The sequence below is a fragment of the Pan troglodytes genome, chromosome 19 (genome assembly GCF_028858775.2).
Source record: "Pan troglodytes isolate AG18354 chromosome 19, NHGRI_mPanTro3-v2.0_pri, whole genome shotgun sequence".
NCBI lineage: Eukaryota > Metazoa > Chordata > Mammalia > Primates > Hominidae > Pan > Pan troglodytes.
In genome coordinates this window covers 71852821-71872343 of record NC_072417.2, presented here as the reverse complement: position 1 = coordinate 71872343, position 19523 = coordinate 71852821, and the positions used below count along the sequence as shown (strand labels likewise).

The 19523-nt window shown below is 41.4% G+C and overlaps 1 protein-coding gene across 12 annotated transcripts in view; it reads right to left on the bottom strand.

Annotated features, from left to right (window-relative positions):
- Window positions 1–12324: 12324 nt before the first annotated feature.
- Window positions 12325–19523, bottom strand: part of RAD51C (RAD51 paralog C) — a 41227-nt gene continuing 34028 nt past the window's right edge. For 4 of the 12 annotated variants that reach the window (XR_010153031.1, XR_010153034.1, XR_010153029.1 and 1 more), the window contains 2 exons: window positions 14112–14886; window positions 12325–12538 (listed from right to left, as the gene is read on the bottom strand). Coding sequence is in view for 4 of the 12 variants with exons in the window: in XM_063799076.1 (XP_063655146.1) it covers window positions 12434–12538; window positions 14112–14175 (169 nt within the window). In the remaining 8 variants the exon portion in view is untranslated. Of the gene's footprint in view, window positions 12539–14111; window positions 14887–19523 lie in introns of those variants that run through there. The other 8 variants (XR_010153030.1, XR_010153032.1, XM_016930837.4 and 5 more) reach the window with 4 other exon arrangements.

Genomic DNA, 19523 nt, shown 5'->3' with positions numbered 1-19523 from the left:
GAAGTGGGAAGATCACATGAGCCCAGGGGTTCGAGACCGGCCTGGGCAACAAAGTGAAACCCCGTCTCTACGAAAAATAAAATAATTAGCTGGGCATGGAGGTACATGCCTGTAGTCCCAGCTATTCAAGAGGCTAAGGCGGGAGGATTGCTTGAACCTGGGAGATTGAGGCTGCAGTGAGCTATGATTGTACCACTGCACTCCAGTCTGAGTGACAGAGACCCTCTCAAAAAAAAAAAAAGGCCGGGCGCGGTGGCTCACGCCTGTAATCCCAGCACTTTTGGAGGCCGAGGCGGGTGGATCACGAGATCAGGAGAGCGAAACTATCCTGGCTAACACGGTGAAACCCCGTCTCTACTAAAAATACAAAAAATTAGCCGGGCGCGGTGGCGGGTGCCTGTAATCCCAGGTACTCAGGAGGCTGAGGCAGGAGAATGGCGTGAACCCGGGAGGCGGAGCTTGCAGTGAGCCGACATAGCGCCACTGCAGTCCAGCCTGGGCGAAAGAGTGAGACACCGTCTCAAAAAAAAAAAAAAAATTAAGGGCAGGAAGCTGACATAGTCTGATGCAACCAAGAAAAATATACAATCATACTATGAGATGTCATTATAAAAACAATTTATCAAATTGTTTAAAAAAATATAAAATACAGTGTAATCAGGAGTGTGAGAAACACCACTCTCAAACATCACTGGTGGGCCGGAACAGTGGCGTACACCTGTAGTCCCAGCACTTGGGGAAGCCTAAGGAGGCAGATCACTTGAGCTCAGGAGTTCAAGACCAATCTGGGCGACACGGTGAAACCCCGTCTGTACCAAAAATACAAAAAATTAGCCATGCGCGTCTGTGGTCCCAGCTACCGGGGAAGGCTGAGGTGGAAGGATTGCTTGAGCCTGGGAAGCGGAGGTTGTAGTGAACCAAGATTGCACCACTGCACTCCAGCCTGGGTGACAGAATGAGACCCTGTCTAAAAAAATATATAATAAAAATTTAAAAATCACTGGTGGAGGCGTAAATTGGTAACTGGAGAATAATTTGGCAACATGAATCAAAATGTTAAGCTTGGGCAACATAGAGAGACCCCATCTCTATCAAAAACAACAACAATGGCCACGCGCGGTGGCTCACGCCTGTAATCCCAGCACTTTGGGAGGCCGAGGCGGGCAGATCACGAGGTCAGGAGATCGAAACCATCCTGGCTAACACGGTGAAACCCCGTCTCCACTAAAAATACAAAAAATTAGCTGGGCGTGGTGGCAGGCGCCTGTGGTCCCAGCTACTAGGGAGGCTGAGGAAGAAGAAGGGCGTGAACCCAGGAGGCGGGGCTTGCAGTGAGCCGAGATCACACCACTGCACTCCAGCCTGGGCGACAGAGTGAGACTCCGTCTCAAAAAATAAATAAATAAAAATAATAATAATAGGATATTAATTCAATGGAATGGCATATGCAATTATTTATTTATTTTTAGAGAGACAGGCCAGAGTCCAGTAGCCCAATCATACATAGCTCACTGCAGCCTGGAACTCCTTTCCTAAATAGCTGGGACAAGAGATGTAGGCCACTATGCTGGTTAATTGTTTAACATTATTTTTTCTAGAGATGAAGTCTCCCTATGTTGCCCAGGCTAGTCTCAACTCCTGGGCTTAAGAGATCTTCCCACGCCTCCTCCCAAAGTGTTGGGAATACAGGCATGACCCACCTTGCCTGACCAGCAGTTTTTTATTTGAGAAAATTCTACATGTACTGATACAAAAACTAGTTGCAGAACACTGTGTATCTTATTTGAGTATTGAAGAAAAAATGTATTTATATTTTAGATACATAGAATAGCTCTGGGAGGTCATATAAAAAACTGGTAATAATGTTTGCCTCCTAAAAAGAAATTAAGGGGGGCCGGGCACAGTGGCTCACGCCTGTAATCCCAGCACTTTGGGAGGCTGAGGCAGTCGGATCACGAGGTCAGGAGATGGAGACCATACTGGCTAACATGGTGAAACACTTTCTCTACTGAAAATACAAAAAAATTAGCCGGGCATGGTGGTGCACACCTGTAGTCCCAGCTACTCGGGAGGCTGAGGCAGGAGAATGGCGTGAACCTGGGAGGCCGAGCTTGCAGTGAGCTGAGATCGTGCCACCGCACTCCAGCCTGGGCAACAGAGCGAGACTCTGTCTCAAAAAAAAAAAAAAAAGAAAAAGAAAAAGAAATTAAGGAAAGTGACTCAGAAACAGGAGATAAAATGAAACATACTTTTCATTGAATTTTAAATCCTGTGCTTTTTAAATTTAAATCCTGTACAAATATTACTTAGGAAAAAAATTTAATTAAAACACAAATAAAAAACAACAGCCAGAAAACACCTTTTCTCTTGAAAAACTGATATACTTCCTATTGTTAGGCCAAGAATATTCTATAACCAATTTTTTCTTCTTTGCGTTGGTTTGTAAGAATTCCTGATACAAATTCTAATTAATTGGCTCCTCAGCTTTTGTCTTTTATCTTGTGTTAATTTTTTATTTTCAAAGTGAGTAGGACATAATTTCTGTAATTTCACAAGCCCTTCTGAAGTGAGCCCAACTTTTAAATCATCATAAAATAAACTTCACATAAAATCACTCTCAGAGTCACGGTAGCTAAAAACTTACATCTTAACTACACATAATGGGAGTCAAATGGATAGTTGAAACATAAAAGGACATCATCAGATATCAATGGTACACAAAAACTGAAAACAAGCAAAGGAATATACTGTGGTCAAAAATACATAAAATCTTGTCAACATATTTTATGCCAAAATCAGTTTTGAGGGAGCAAAATGTTCTGTAAATTTTAACAGTAACAGTATATTTAGGCACTGACGTTAACTAAAAATACATATTATGAACAGCCAGCCTCTCTTCTTCAACTGAACGTTGTTATTTTTTAAAGCAATATGACATTTCAACATTAGTCTCAAAACTGAAATGCAATGTATTGTATTGGGATCCCTAATATTATTGATTTTGAAAATAAAAGTGTATAAATGTCACTCCTTTCCATGTTTCCAGTATTGATCATTTAAAGTGAATATTTAATATTGCCTCTACAAAAGCAAAACCCATAAAATTTAGACCAATTAATTTAGCAATCATTTAGTCTTACCTTCTTTGAGAAATAAGGTAAAGATATGAGAAAATAAAGGTGCCAAAACTGACATGGCTTGGTAACGTCTCACATGCAACTAAAATGCACATCTTCCAACTCTAGTCCCATGTTCTTTCTACCACATTATATTGTAATTTTATCACTAGTTGCAAACAGTTTAGTAAGAAGGTTATCAACAAGAAAAGTAAAATACTGTAGAGAGAAAAATAAGAATAGCTAATATACGAGCCAAGTGCAGTGGCTCATGACTGTAATTCCAGCACTTTGGGAGGCCAAGGTGGGGGATCACTTGAGGTCAGGAGTTCAAAATCAGCCTAGCCAATATGGTGAAACCCCATCTCTACTAAAAATACAAAAAATAGCTGGGTGTGGTGGTGCATGCCTGTAATCCCAGCTACACGGGAGGCTGAGGCATGAGAACCACTTGAGCCCGAGAGGTAGAAGTTGCAGTGAGCCAAGATCGAGCCACTGCACTCCAGCCTGGGTGACAGAGTAAGATTCTGTCTCCAAAAAAAAAAAAAAAAAAAAAAAAAAAAAAAGGGGGGGGGGGCCGAGAACGGTGGCTCACTCACACCTGTAATCCTAGCACTTTAGAAGGCCAAGGGGGGCAGATCACCAGATCACCTAAGGTCAGGAGTTTGAGACCAGCCTGGTGAAACCCCGTCTCTACTTAAAATACAAAAATTAGCCAAGCATGATGGCAGGCACCTGTAGTCCCAGCTACTCTGGAGGCTGAGGCAGGAGAATTGCTTTAACCTGGGAAGTGGAGGTTGCAGTGACTCAAGATTGTGCCACTGTACTCCAGCCTGGGCGACAGACCGAGACTCTGTCTCAAAACAAAACAAAACAAACAAAAACAGGTGTGGTGATGTGCATTTGGGAGGCTACTGTGGGAGGAGGGCTTGAGCCCAAGAATTGAAGGTTGCAGTGAGCTAGGATCACACTATTGCACTCCAGCCTGGTGACTCATGTCTGTAATCCCAGCACTTTGGGAGGCCCAGGTGGTGGCATCGCTTGAGCCCAGGAGTTCCATACCAACCTGGGCAACATGATGGAACCCCATCTCTATAAAGAATACAAAAATTAGCCGGATATAGTGGCATGTGCCTGTAGTCCCAACTACTTGGGAGGCTGAGGTGGGAGGATTGCCTGAGCCTGGGAGGCTGCAATGAGCCACGGTTGTGCGCCACGGTTGTGCCACTGCACTCCAGCCTGGGTGGCAGAGCAAGACCCTGTGTCAAAAAAAAACAAACAAGGCCGGGCCTGGTGGCTCACGCCTGTAATCCCAGCACTTTGGGAGGCCGAGGAGGGCGGATCACAAGGTCAGGAGTTCGAGACCAGCCTGGCCAACATAGTGAAACCCCATCTCTACTAAAAATACAAAAATTAGCCAGGCATGGTGGTGGGCGCCTGTAATCCCAGCTACTCAGGAGGGTGAGGCAGGAGAATTGCTTGAACCTGGGAGGCGGACGTTGCAGTGAGCCAAGATCGCGCCACTGCACTCCAGCCTGGGCAAAAGAGCAAAACTCTGTCTCAAAAACAAAACAAAACAAAACCAATCTAAATGTCCACCAAATGTCCATTAACACAACGGTCCCCAACGTTTTTGGCATCAGGGACTGGTTTCATGGAAGATAATTTTTCCACAGGCGAGGGGCAGGGGGAATGCTTTTGGGATGATTCAAGCACATTACATTTAGTGTGCACTTTATTTCTATTATTAAATTGTAATATATAATGAAATAATTACACAACAATCAGTGGGAGCCCTGAACTTGTTTTCCTGCAACCAGATGGACACATCTTGGGGTGATGGGAGACAGTCACAGATCATCAGGCATTAGATTATCATAAGGAGCATGCAACCTAGATTCCTTGTATGCACAGTTCACGATACGGTTCGGGCTATGAGAATCTAATGCCACTGCTAATATGACAGGAGGCAGAGCTTGAGCAATGAAGGGCGGCTATAAATACTGATGAAGCTTTGCTCTCTCCCCCAGAACTCACCTCCTGCTCTGCAACCCAGTTTCTAATAGGCCACAGACCAGCATCAGTCCGTGCCCTGGGGGTTGGGGACACGTGCATTAACAGATGAATGGATAAACAAAATGTACAGTAGTAGTCTCTCCTTACCCGTGATTTCACTTTCCATGGTTTCAGTTACCTGAGGCCAACTGATGTCTAAAAATATTCAATGGAGAATTCCAGAAATAAACAATTCCTAAGTTGTAAATTGGGCAATATTCTGAGTAGCATGATGAAATCTTGCACTATCCTGCTCTGTCCTGCCTGGAACATGAATCATCCCTCTGTATATGCTACCTGCTCCGTTAGTCACTTAATACCTGGCTCGGTTATCAGATCAACTGTCAGGTGTTGGTATAGCAGTGTTTCAGTTTAAATAGGCCTTATTTTACTTAATAATGGTGCCAAATTGCAAGAGTAGTGATGCTGGCGATTAGGATATGCTAAAGAGAAGCCATAAATTTCTTCTTTTTAGTGAAAAGGTGAAAATTGTAGATTTAATAAAAAAAAAAAGTTATGCCAACATTGCTAAGAGCTATGGTAAGAACGAGTCTTCTGGCCGGGCGCAGTGGCTCACGTCTGTAATCCCAGCACTTTGGGAGACTGAGGCAAGTGAATCACCTGAGGTCAGGAGTTCAAGACCAGCCTGGCCAACATGGTGAAACCATGTCTCTACTAAAAATACAAAAATGAGCTGGGTGTGGTTGCACACACCTGTAATCCCACCTACTTGGGAGGCTGAGACAGGAGAATCGCTTGAACCGGGGAGGTGGAGGTCTCAGCGAGCCAAGATCACACCACTGCACTCCAACCTGGGCGAGAGAGAGAGTGAAACTCCATCTCAAAAAACAAAAACAAAAACAAAAACAAAAAATGAGTCTTGGCTGGGCGCAGTGGCTCACGCCTGTAATCCCAGCACTTTGGGAGGTCAAGGCGGGCGGATCACGAGGTCAGGAGATTGAGACCATCCTGGCTAACATGGTGAAACCCCATCTCTACTAAAAATACAAAAAAATTAGCCGGGCGTGGTGGCGGGTGCCTGTAGTCCCAGCTACTCGGGAGACTGAGGCAGGAGAATGGCGTGAACCTGGGAGGCGGAGCTTGCAGTGAGCTGAGATCGCGCCACTGCACTCCAGCCTGGGCAACAGAGCAAGACTCTGTCTCAAAAAAACAAACAAATGAACAACAACAAAAAAAACGATTCTTCTATCCATGAAATTGTGAAGAAAAAAATTCACGCATCATATATATAGAGGTGTGGTACTACCTTTGGTTTCAGGTATCCACTGGGGGGTCTTAGAGTGTATTCCCCTTGGTTAAAGGGGGACTACCGTGATATATACATGCAATGGAATATTATTTAGCAATAAAAATAAATGAAGTTCTTATATATGCTACAATATGGATAAATCTTATAAACATTATGCTAAGGCCAGGTGTGGTGGCTTATGCCTACAATCCCAGCACTTTGGTAAGCTGAAGCAGGCAGATCAACTGAATTTAGGAGTTCAAGACCAGCCTAGGCAACATGGGAAACCCCGTCTGTACAAAAGGTACAAAAATTAGCTGGGTGCGGTGGCCTGTGCCTGTAGACCCAGCTACGCAGGTGGATGAGGCAGGAGAATCGCTTGAGCCCAGGAGGCAGAGGTTGCAGTGAGCCAGTATCACACCACTGCACTCCAGCCTGGGAGACAGAGCAAGACCCTGCCTCAAAAAAAAAAAAAAAAAAAAAAAAAGGAAAGGAAAAAGAAAAACCCAAAAAACAAAAAAGAAAACCAGCATTATGCTAAGTGAAATAATTGAGACATAAAAAGAACAGTGTTAGCCAGACATGGTGGCATGGACCTGTAGACCAAGCAACTTGGGTGGCTGAAGAGGGAGGAGGCCTTGAGTGCAGGAGTTCAAGGCCTGTATAACATAGCAACACCCTGGCTTAAATAAATAAAAATATTGTGGGCCGGGCACGGTGGCTCACGCCTGTAATCCCAGCACTTTGGGAGGCCGAGGCGGACGGATCACCTGAGGTTGGGAGTTCAACACCAGCCTGATTAACATGGAGAAACCCTGTCTCTACCAAAAATACAAAAAAAATTAGCCAGGCGTGGTGGCGCATGCCTGTAATCCCAGCTACTTGGGAGGCTGAGGCAGGAGAATCGCTTGAACCTGGGAGGCGGAGGTTGCAGTGAGCCGAGATGGCGCCGTTGCACTCCAGCCTGGGCAACAAGAGTGAAACTCTGTCTCCAGGAAAAAAAAAAACAACATATATATATATGCATATATATACACACACACAGACATATAAAGATATATATACACATATATACACACACATATATACATACACGCACACATATATATACACATATATATACATATATAGTATAATTTCACATATATTTACAGTGGGCAAATTCAGAGAAACAAAGTAGATTAAAGATTATCAAGAGCTGGGGAGAGTGTAGAATGGGGAGTTTTTGTCTGGGGTGAAGAAGTTTTAGAAATTAGTGGTGATGACTGCACAACATTGCGAATGTAATTATTGCCATTTAAATGTATATTTATAAATGGTTAAAATGACAAATTTTATGTATAGCTATTTTACCATATTAAAAAAGTAAAGATAAAACCAAGAAACTATTAATTTTATATTTGTAATCAAACAGGCTCATAAACACCATCCTAGTCATGACCAAATAGTATTTTCATCTGACCATTTGAAAAACAGAATTTGTTCATATCACGTCAGGGTCACACACACACACACACAAAAAAAACAGAAAAAAGAAAAAAACACAGAATTTATTCTATATCTTATTTGAAATATTGTTTCAAAAAGTGGTTAAATGTGTGTTAGGCACTAAATGGATGGAAGGAAGGAAAGATGAAAAGCAGACAGGCTAGCCTATCACATCCACCTTACAGAGCTGCTAGAAGGATCAAATAAAATGATGTGTAAGTCTTTTTTTTTTTTCTTTTTGAGATGGAGTCTCGCTCTGTCACCCAGGCTGGAGTTCAGTGGCCTGATCTCAGCTCACTGCAACCTCTGCCTCCCAGGTTCAAGCGATTCTCCTGCCTCAGCCTCCCGAGTAGCTGGGACTACAGGCATGTGCCACCACGTCCAGCTAATTTTTGTAGTTTTAGTAGAGATGGGGTTTCATTATATTGACCAGGCTGGTGCTGAACTCCTGACCTCAGGTGATCCGCCCACCTCGGCCTCCCAAAGTGCTGAGATTACAGGCGTGAGTCACTGTGCCTGGCCAAAGTGTTTCATAAATAATAAAGAACTATATAAATATGTTTTAAGTTGCATATCCCGAAAATTGAAGCTAAAAATACAATTTATTTTTCCTAAGAAAAAATACTTCTGAGCTGATTTGTCAAACTAACCACAAGATGAAACCTGGATGCAATCATTGGTTTGCAGAAGGTGAGACTTTAACCAATTTATGGGCATAGCATTAGGTGGCAAGCCTATATAAAGTGTGGGACATAGGTGTACCATCATATCCTCAGTTAAAACCAAGTAACAAAAAATGCTAAGGCGCCTCAGCGCAGTAGCTCATGCCTGTAATCCTAGCACTTCGGGAGGTCAAGACGGGCGGATCATGTGAGATCAGGAGTTTGAGAACAGCCTGGCCAACATGGTGAAACCCTGTCTCTACTACAAATAGAAAAATCAGCCGGTCATGGTGGTGTGTGCCTGTAGTTCCAGCTACTCAGGAGGCTGAGGCAGGAGAATCACCTGAACCCAGGAGGCAGAGGTTTCAGTGAGCCGAGATGGTGCCACTGCACTCCGGACCAGGTGACAGAGCAAGAAAAGCGAAACTCCATCTCAAAAAAAAAAAAAAAAAAGAGCTGGGCATGGTCGTGAATGCCTGTAGTCCCAGCAACTCAGGAGGCTGTGGCATGAGAATCGCGTGAACCCCGGAGGTGGAGGTTGCAGTGAGCTGAGACTGTACCACTGCACTCCAGCCTGGGCAACAGAGCAAGACTCTGTCTCAAAATAAACAAATAAATAAAATAAAGTACAGTGTTATGGTACTTTATAAAAAGAGATTCTGGAGGCCAGGCCAAATGGCTCACATCTGTAATCCCAGCACTCTGGAAGGTTGAGGCAGGAGGATCACTTGAGCCCAAGAGTTTGAGACCAGACCGGGCAATATCGTGAGACTGTCTCTACATAATAAAAATAAATTAGGCGTGGTGGCGCATGCCTGTACTTCCAGCTACTAAGGAGTCTGAAGTGGAAAGATCATCACTTGAGCCTGGGAGGTCAAGGCTGCAGTGAGCAGTGATCGTGCCACTGCATTGCAGTCTGGGTGACAGAGTAAGACCCTGTCTCAAAAAAAAAAAAAAAAAAAGAGATCCTACATTATTTTATCTATCTCATCTGATGCTTGGTAACACTGATATTTATCACTTATAACACCCTCCTCCTCTGGATTTTATGATTTGAGAAGACAGAATATAAAATGATGGGTATTTGTTAAAATGATGGCATCAATTACAATAAAATGTGCTTTGAGGTCCACAAAAGATAGTCACAATTAGTCATTCTATGTTAGAGAAGTGATTTGAAGTTAGTCTTGGTTTATAGCCTCTGTACTGGCATAATTGTTAGCAGTGCCTGCTTTCACTCTCAAGTCCTGGTAAATGATGGCTATTCTATATAATCAATTGCAGAAAATAATAATTACACTAAAGTAATTTTATAAATTTACTGTTTAGTCTGGGATAGGAAGTAACACCTATCACTAAAATTTGGAAAATATTGCTGCTACAATATTTAATATTCAATTATTTAAATAATTTTGCAGTCATAAAAAAGAACAAGACCATGTCTTTTGCAGGAACACGGATGGAGCTAGAGGCTATTATTCTTAGCAAACTAATGCAAGAACAGAAAACCAAGTACCGCATGTCTCCCACCCATAAGTGGGAGCTAAATGATGAGAACTTAAGAACACAAAAGAAAAAACAGGCCAGGCACGATGGGTCATGCCTGTAATCCCAGCACTTTGGGAGGCTGAGGCGGGTGGATCACGAGGTCAGGAGTTTGAGACCAGCCTGGACGTGATGAAACCCCATCTCTACTAAAAATACAAAAAATTAGCTGGGTGTGGTGGCGTGCACCTGTAATCCCAGCTACTCTGGAGGCTGAGGCGGGATAATCGCTTGAACCCGGGAGGTGGAGGTTGCAGTGAGCCAAGATCCTGCCACTGCACTCCAACCTGGGTGACAGAGCAAGCTTGCATTTCAAAAAAAAAAACAAAACAAAACAGACAAACACTGGTGTCTACTACCTAAGGGTGGAAGGTGGAGGAAGGAGAGAAGCAGAAAAGGTAACTATTGGGTACTGTGTTTAACTCCTGGGTGATGAAATAATCTGTACAATAAACCCGTGACATGAGTTTACCTATGTAACAAACCTTCACACGTACCCCTGAACCTAAAATAATAGTTTAAAAATAAATATATAAATATGGCTGGACGCGCAGGCTCACACCTGTTAATTCCAGCACTTTGGGAGGCAGAGGTGGGCGGGTCACTTGAGCCCCAGGAGTTCGCGACCACCCTAGCCAACATAGAGAAACCTGTCTCTACTAAAATTACAAACTATTAGCTTGGCACGGTGGTGCATGCCTGTAATCCCAGCTACTTGGGAGGCTGAGGCACAAGAATCGCCTGAACCCTGGAAGCAGAGGTTGTGGTGAGCCAAGATTGTGCCACTGCACTGCAGTCTGGGTGACAGAGCGAGATTCTGTCCCAAAATTAATTAATTTTTCCCCCACAGGGAACCAAAGTAAATTTTGAGAGTAAGTTGAAAAGTACTAAGAGCCAAGTGCGAAAATATTTTTAGGTGATTTTGAAACCATCGAGAATTGAAATCTTTAATTTATTTAAGCAAAGTTAAGATTATTCAAAGAAAAATGTCAACATAACAACTAGAATTCTAGAATGGATCATACCGTGTTTCAAAATATAGAAATGAGGCCAGGTGTGGTGGCTCACATCTGTAATCCCAGCACTTTGGGAAGACAAGGCAAGAGGATCGCCTGAGACCAGGAGTTTGAGACCAGCCCGGGCAACATAGTGAGACCTTGTCTCTACAAAAAAATCCAAAAATTAGCAGGGCATGGTAGTGCCTCCCTGTAGTCCCAGCTACTCAGGAGGCTGAAGTGAGAGGATTGCTTGAGCCCGGGAGGTCGAGGCTGCAGTGAGCTAAGATCATGCCACTGCACTCCAGCCTGGGTGACGGAGTGAGACCTTGTCTCAAAACAAAAACAAAAACGTAGCAATAAATGATTGTGAGCTTATCAACCTATTCTGGAAGACATATGTTCCAAACAATCTCTAGATGAGATAACAGCTCCAAAGTCCTCCCTTTAACATTATAAAATGTCATTAAAAGCTAAACAAATGGCTTAGATTTTAGGATTGAGGTCACTAAAATCAGTTTGGTCACCTAAAATTTGTATCTTACCTATAAAACTGAACAGAATAATATGCTGACTCATGGTGCTGGCTTCTCTTTTATAATTATAAAAGCGGGTAATTTTAAAGAATTATCAAATTTACATTTAAAAAGAACATGGCTGGGCACAGTGGCTCACGACTGTAATCCCAGCACTTTGGGAGGCAGGGGCAGGCAGATCACCTGAGGTCAGGAGTTCAAGACCAGCTTGGCCAACATGGTAAAACTCTGTCTCTACAAAAATACAAAAAATTAGCCAGGCACGATGGCAGGTGCCTGTAACCCCAGCTACTCGGGAGGCTGAGGCAGACGAATCGCTTGAACCTGGGAGGCGGAGGTTGCAGTGAGCAGAGATTGCGCCATTGCACTCCAGCCTGGACTACAGAGCGAGAATCCATCTCCAAAAAAAAAAAAAAAAAAACACAATAAGAATATGATATGTTTCTTCCTAAGATTTTATAGGCAACTGGGAAAGAAAGGGGTGAAAACAGTCTGAATGGTAAATTCAGACTGGCCACATGAGATCAGCTTTCCACATTTGTGAAATATAATAATCATCTCTACTGAATGTTACTGAAAATGAAAACAGGGTAAAATATAATTGCAGAATACTGCTTTAGAAAAACTTTCACAGAATCATATTTAGGTATTTTTCCCATTCACTTCATATAATCTGGATTCATTCATGCCATAGTGTGTTTATTTATACTTTAAAGTAACAAGTCCACTTGTACACATTGATTTCACAACATCAATAAATTTGTACACTTTGAGATTTGTTTCTGGGTTATAATTCTTCCTCTGGGTCTCGTGACCGTTTCCGGGTGCTCAAGGAACCTTCTGTTTGCCATGAACATGCAGAAGTAACAACAGTATCTCTAAATCCCTGAGGCTGAAAGATTAAAAATATATATACAAATATGCTTTAAGAACATTTGAAGACTGATCTTAGAAATATTTTTAAGTAACTAATAAGAAAGCTACTTTATTCTAGGGCCAGGCGCAGTGGCTCACACCTATAATCCCAGCACTTTGGGAGGCTGAGGTGGGCAGATCACGAGGTCAGGAGTTCAAGACCAGCCTAGCCAACATGGTGACCCCTATCTCTACCAAAAATATAAAAATTAGCTGGGCATGGTGGCACACACCTCTAGTCCCAGCTACTCTGGAGGCTGAGGCAGGAGAATTGCTTGAACCTGGGAGGCGGAGGTTGCAGTGAGCCGAGATCGTGCCACTGCACTCTAGCCTGGGCGAAATAGCGAGACTTCGTCTCAAAAAAAAAGAAAGTTCTTGAGATAGAAATTTATCAACCACTGTGAATGAAGAGGATAAACCTCATGGATACGTGCCTAAGCCCGGGCTATATTAAGAGTATTTTATATATACTTATTTATACCCTTGCATACACACACACAGAAATAACATTGCATTATAAAAATGTTCTCTAAAGGTCAATCCTAACAAACTTTACGATAGCTTTGTTAGAAGTAAAAGGAAATAACCTAAGTCTTAGGTACTTTACAGATTTATTTTCATAATTAAATACTCTAAAGTTTTCCAACTATGATATTTCTCTCTCTTTTTTTTTCCCCCAACTAGGATATTTCAAGTACACCTGGGTAGTGCAAAGACTAAGTGGATAATTCAGTTTCAGAATCTCTATTTCTGTTTTTGTCCTTATAAAAATGAGATAAAGCCGGGCTTGGTGGCTCACGCCTGTAATCCCAGAATTTTGGAAGGCTGAGAAGGGCGGATCACTTGAGGTCAGGAGTTTGAGACTAGTCTGGCCAACATGGTGAAACCCCATCTCTACTAAAAACACAAAAATTAGCCAGGCGTGGTAGCACACGCCTATAATCCCAGCTACTAGGGAGGCTGAGGCAGGAGAATTGCTTAAACCAGTAGGGCGGAGGCTGCAGTGAGCCAAGATTGCACCGCTGCACTCCAGCCTGGGCGACGCAGAGACTCCATCTCAAAAAAAAAGAGATGCCAAAAATATATTTGGCTCAACACTATTGATAAATATGCATATTTCAGCCAAAAAATGTGTGTTCTATGATGTAAATTCACAGAAGAATTAACATCTTAAAGTGGGCTATATTTGGTGCTACAATAGATCTATAATACCTACAGACCAAAATAAGTAATGTTAGTATTTTTTCTTTTCTGGAAATCTTCAACAACTTTCACTTTAAAGATTTTTAATATCCTGACATTACATATGGCATGGAACACACTACCCCAAAATAAGTATTTCCTCTGTTCTTAAGAATAAATTTCAGTCCATTTGTGACTACAATATTCCGTATATACTACTATTTTGGGGACAATGTTCTAAGCATCAAAAGCTGTCCTCAAATATGCTTGCTGCCTACAGAAGTTAAGAGAAGCAAGTTGTAAATTCTCTCTTTAGATAATTACCGCCCATCAATATCAAAATCCCACTCTAATCAAATAATACTGACTTTGATTTGAAACAGTACTGTGCATTCCTTCTGGCTGGGTGACTTGTACAATGTTGCCAACCTGCTTAAAGAAAAAGAATAAATACATACAAACACATGAACTTAATTAATTAAAAGTTCAGATGACCAAACTCATTATTTAAATGTATAGGTTTATTATATTAATAATTCTATTTTTTCTCTAAGAACACAAAAAGGAGAGAAATATTAAAAATACACCCTTCAAATTACCCGTATGTATATAACAGAGTTTATATGAAATTTTAAAGCAACCTAAAAGTCCAATGACTGATTCAAATAAATTATTTTACATATGATGAGATATTACTTATGCTAAAAACTAAAGGTGGAAGAAAATATTCAATGAGATAGGAAAGTATTAATAATATACTAAATAATAGTTATACTGTATTATCCCATATTTATAAGTATGTATACGCACATCTAAAAGAATTGATAGAAGACTACAATCAAGAAGTTAATAGCTGTTATCACAAGGTAAAGGTTGCTTGCTTATATTTTCCAAACTGTCTGCAGTAATCATGTTTTTTTAATTATTGCTGAAGAATTATGATAATTTCTTATACTACAAATGAGAAACACTTACTCATATTACACCCAATAAAAATAGCTAGGAAGACATTGTTTTAAAAGGATACACCCAGGCATGGTGGCTCATGTCTGTAATCCCAGCTCTTTAGGAGGGCAAGGCATGAGGATCACTTGAGACCAGGAGTTTGAAGCCATCCTGGGCAACATAGTGAGACCCCCATCTCTACAAAAATAATAATATAAAATGATTATGTCCCAAAAATAAGTCATGACAGAACAAGATCTGCTTAGGTGGGATTTTATTATGTCTTATACAATTAATATAAAACTGAAAGCTAAAAGTAGCTGAGAAATAAAATTCTAAGCTCTTATTAACTATATTCAAGTACTGTAACAGCAACAAATATAAACAAAAACCTTTAAGACTGCTTTTTGGCTGGGCGCAGTGGCTCACGCCTGCAATCCCAGCACTTTGGGAGGCCAAGGCAGGCAGATCACCTGAGGTCGGGAGTTTGAGACCAGCCTGACCAACATGGAGAAACCCCATCTCTACTAAAAATACAAAATTAGCCGGGTGTGGTGGCGCATGCCTGTAATCCCAGCTACTCGGGAGGCTGAGGCAGGAGAATCGCTTGAACCTGCGAGGCAGAGGTTGCGGTGAGCTGAGATCATGCCATTGCACTCCAGCCTGGGCAAAAAGAGTGAAACTCCATCTCAAAAAAAAAAAAAAAAAAAAAAACTGCTTTTAAGAATTACTTTAAAACTGATACACTGTAACTTATTCACAATAGCCAGAAGGTGGAAGCAACCCAAGTGTGCATCCACAGATGAATAAACAAAATGTGGTATGTACATACAATGGAATATGCAGACTTAAGGAAGAAAATTCTGACACATGCTACAACATAAATGAGCCTTGAAGACATTATACTAAGTGAAATAAGCCAGTCACATCAGAACAAGTATTATATGATTCCAATTATATGGGGTTGCTAGAGGAGTAAAATTCAGAGACAGAAGGTAGAATGGTGATTGTCAGGGGCTGGGGGTAAAAAAGAATGAGTTAGCATTTAATGGGTACAGAGTTTCAGTATGGGAAGATGAAAAAGGTCTGAAAATGGATGATGATGGCTGCACAATATGAATGTACCTAATGCCAGTGAACTATATGTAAACATAAAATGGTAAATTTTATGTTATATACATGTTTTAGCACAATGTAATGAAACTGATATAAAAAATACAGATTCTAACCTAGAGGAAAATAAGATTCTCAGAGTTATAAGGGTCATTTACTTACACAAAATAGAATGATTTGTTTTCAAAGACAATTCAAAAAGGACATTTTGGCTATGATCTGTTACTCTCTTAATTTTGAAATTGCCCCTCTTCTCAGACACAATTCAAAAGAAAAACACAGACCAAAATACAGCAGAATCCAAAATGTTCTATACTCCGTAATTGCAACTTTAAACATAAATAAAATAATTGCTAAGTAATATGTAATACAAGAATAGCTATGTTGAGGCTGGGCGCGGTGGCTCACGCCTGTAATCCCAGCACTTTGGGAGGCTGAGGCAGGCAGATCACGAGGTCAGGAGTTCAAGACCAGCCTGGCCAACACGGTGAAACCCCCATCTCTACTAAAGATACAAAAAAAAAAAAAAAAAAAAAATTAGCTGGGCGTGGTGGCACGCACCTATAATCCCAGCTACTGAGGAGGCTGAGGTAGGAGAATCGCTTGAACTGGGGAGGTGGAGGTTGCAGTGAGCCAAGATCATGCCTCTGCACTCCAGCCTGGGCGACAGGGCGAGACTCCATCTCAAAAACAAAACCAAACAAAACAAAAAAATCATCCTCAAATTTCTAGGTAAAAATACCACTTTTATGCATCATGTCTCTTTAGAGATCTTTTAAAATGAAAACTAAACCAAAGAATCACTTGGCTCATGGCCCCAGCTGAGATGTAGCTTAACATATGGCTGAACTACATAGTTTGGGTCAGGAAGAAATAAGACAGAAGCACAATTTGTGCTCTAAAACTGAGCACACATATGAAACACTGTGTGGGGGTGTTGATTTATTACTCCACTCTACCACCAGATCGTCTTGGCAAAGAGTAGTGTAATTCTGAATAATCTTGGCCTCATATAACCATGAATATGCAAATTGGAGGAAAACTCACATAATATAAGGACATAGACAAAAGTATTTCTTTTAATAACTGTTGGAATATTATTCCATCATTAGTCTAAGGGTAAAAATCAGGTGTTACTGGTAAAGGACAGGGGCTGGGGCATGAGACAGCACACCTAAGTTCAATGCCCGATATAATTTGGCTATTCAAGATTTTTAGTTTCTGGACGGGTGCTGTGGCTCACGCCTATAATCCCAGTACTTTAGGAGGCCGAGGTAGGTGGACTGACTGAGTTTAGGAGTTCGAGGCCAGCCTGGGCAACACGGCAAAACCCCATCTCTACAAAAATTACAAAAATTAGCTGGGTGTGGTGGTACACGCCTGTGGTCCCAGCTACTTGGGAGGCTGAGGTGGGAGGACTGCTTGAGCCCAGGAGGTTGAGGTTGCAGTGAGCTGAGATTGCACCACTGCACTCTAGCCTGGGCAACAGAGTGAGATCCTGTCTCAAAAAAAAAAAAAAAAAAAAAAGATTTTTAGTCTTCCTCTCCAAATGAAAAATGTTCATTTTTATAACTATTTTTCCCTGATATGAATTTCTATTTCCATCCTTTTAAAATAACCTAAAATTTAAAAAGCATAAAGCATACAAAATTTCATGCAACTTTTTTTTTTTTTTTGAGACAGAGTCTTACTCTGCTGCCCAGGCTGGAGTGCAGTGGTGCAATCTTGGCTCACTGCAACCTCTGCCTCCTGGGTTCAAGTGATTCTCCTACCTCAGCCTCCTGAGTAGTTGGGATTACAGGTGCCCGCCACCATGCCTGGCTAGTTTTTTTGTATTTTTAGTAGAGACACAGTTTCCCCATATTGGCCAGGCTGGTCTAGAACTCCCAACCTCAGGTGATCCACCTGCCTTGGCCTCCCAAAGTGCTGGGATTACAGGTGTCAGCCACTGCGCCCGGCCTCAAGTAACTTTTTTTTTTTTTTAATATCTTAGAGATGGGGTCCCATTTTGCGGCCCAGCCTGAAGTATAATAGCTCAATCATAGCTCACTGCCACCCTGACTTCCAGGGCTCAAGTGATTTTCCCAACTCTGGCCTCCCAAACAGCTAGAACTATAGGTGTGCACCACCACACCCGGTTAATTTTTTATTATCTATAGAGGTGGTGTCTTGCCATTTCGGCCAGGCTGTTCTCCAACTTCTGGGCTCAAGCTCATGCAACTTTAACAACTTAAAGATGTCAGGTTTCAAATGATAAAGAACAAAACTACTTTAATGCTATTAAATGAGGTCAATTTATTTTGATTACATAAAGTATGTACATTATTTATCATATATCCACAGCCCGAAAAAAAAAAGTTTGAAGAAAAAAGATTTTACCTAAAAAAAGGAGTAAGCTACATATTCAGATTGGCTGGCAATCAACACAATACTACAATTACCTTCTAGAAACAGTTATTATAGAAGAAAAGAAATGAACTCCATAAAGTCAGCTATGTCCGAGTGCGGTGGCTCATGCCTGTAATCCCAGCACTTTGAGAGGCTGAGGTGGGCAGGTCACCTGAGATCAGGAGTTCAAGACCAGCCTGGCCAACATAGTGAAATCCCATCTCTACTAAAAATACAAAATTAGCAAGGTGTGGTGGCAGGCGCCTACAATCCCAGCTACTCGGCAGGCTGAGACAAGAGAATCACTTGACCCCTGGAGGTGGAGGTTGAAGTGAGCCAAGATCTCGCCATTGCACCCCAGCCTGGGCAAAAAGAGCGAAACTCCCTCTAAAAAAAAAAAAAAAAGTTTATAAGGCCGGGTGCGGTGGCTCATGCCTGTAATCCCAGCACTTTGGGAGGCCGAGGCGGGTGGATCACGAGGTCAGAAGATCGAGACCATCCTGGCTAACACGGTGAAACCCCGTCTCTACTAAAAATACAAAAAATTAGCTGGGCGTGGTGGCAGGCGCCTGTAGTACCAGCTACTCGGGAGGCTGAGGCAGGAGAATGGCGTGAACCTGGGAGGCAGAGCTTGCAGTGAGCCGAGATCGCGCCACTGCACTCCAGCCTGGGCGACAGAGCGAGACTCCGTCTCAAAAAAAATAAAAAAGTTTATAAAGTCAGCTATAAAATGTAGATAATACTATTTTCAGTCTACAGCCATACCACCCTGAATGTGCCCGATCTCATCTGGTAACACTATTTCAAAGATTTACGTGGAAAATAACATGAAATTATATATATACACACACATATACATACGTCTATGTATATACATCTATACATATACGTATATACATCTATACGTAAACATATATACATACACGTATATACATATATACATCTATACGTATACACATATATACATATGTATATACATCTATACGTATACACATATATACATATGTATATACATCTATACGTATACACGTATATACATATACAATCTATACATATACACATTATACATACACGTATATATGTATACATATATACATACAGTGCTTTGCACAATAAAGGACAGTTAAGAAATATTCAATAAATAGTAGCTATTATTTACTACTTATTCAGTTAACCTTTCTGGGCCTTGGTTTTCTTTTAATAATAATAGGTATACATTCTGCAAATAATTATTGAAAAGATTATCTGAAATGTTATATTTAAAGTGCCTAGTAAAATACCTAGCACAAGCAAGCACTCACTAAGAGTATGAAAAATAAATAAAATAAAAATAA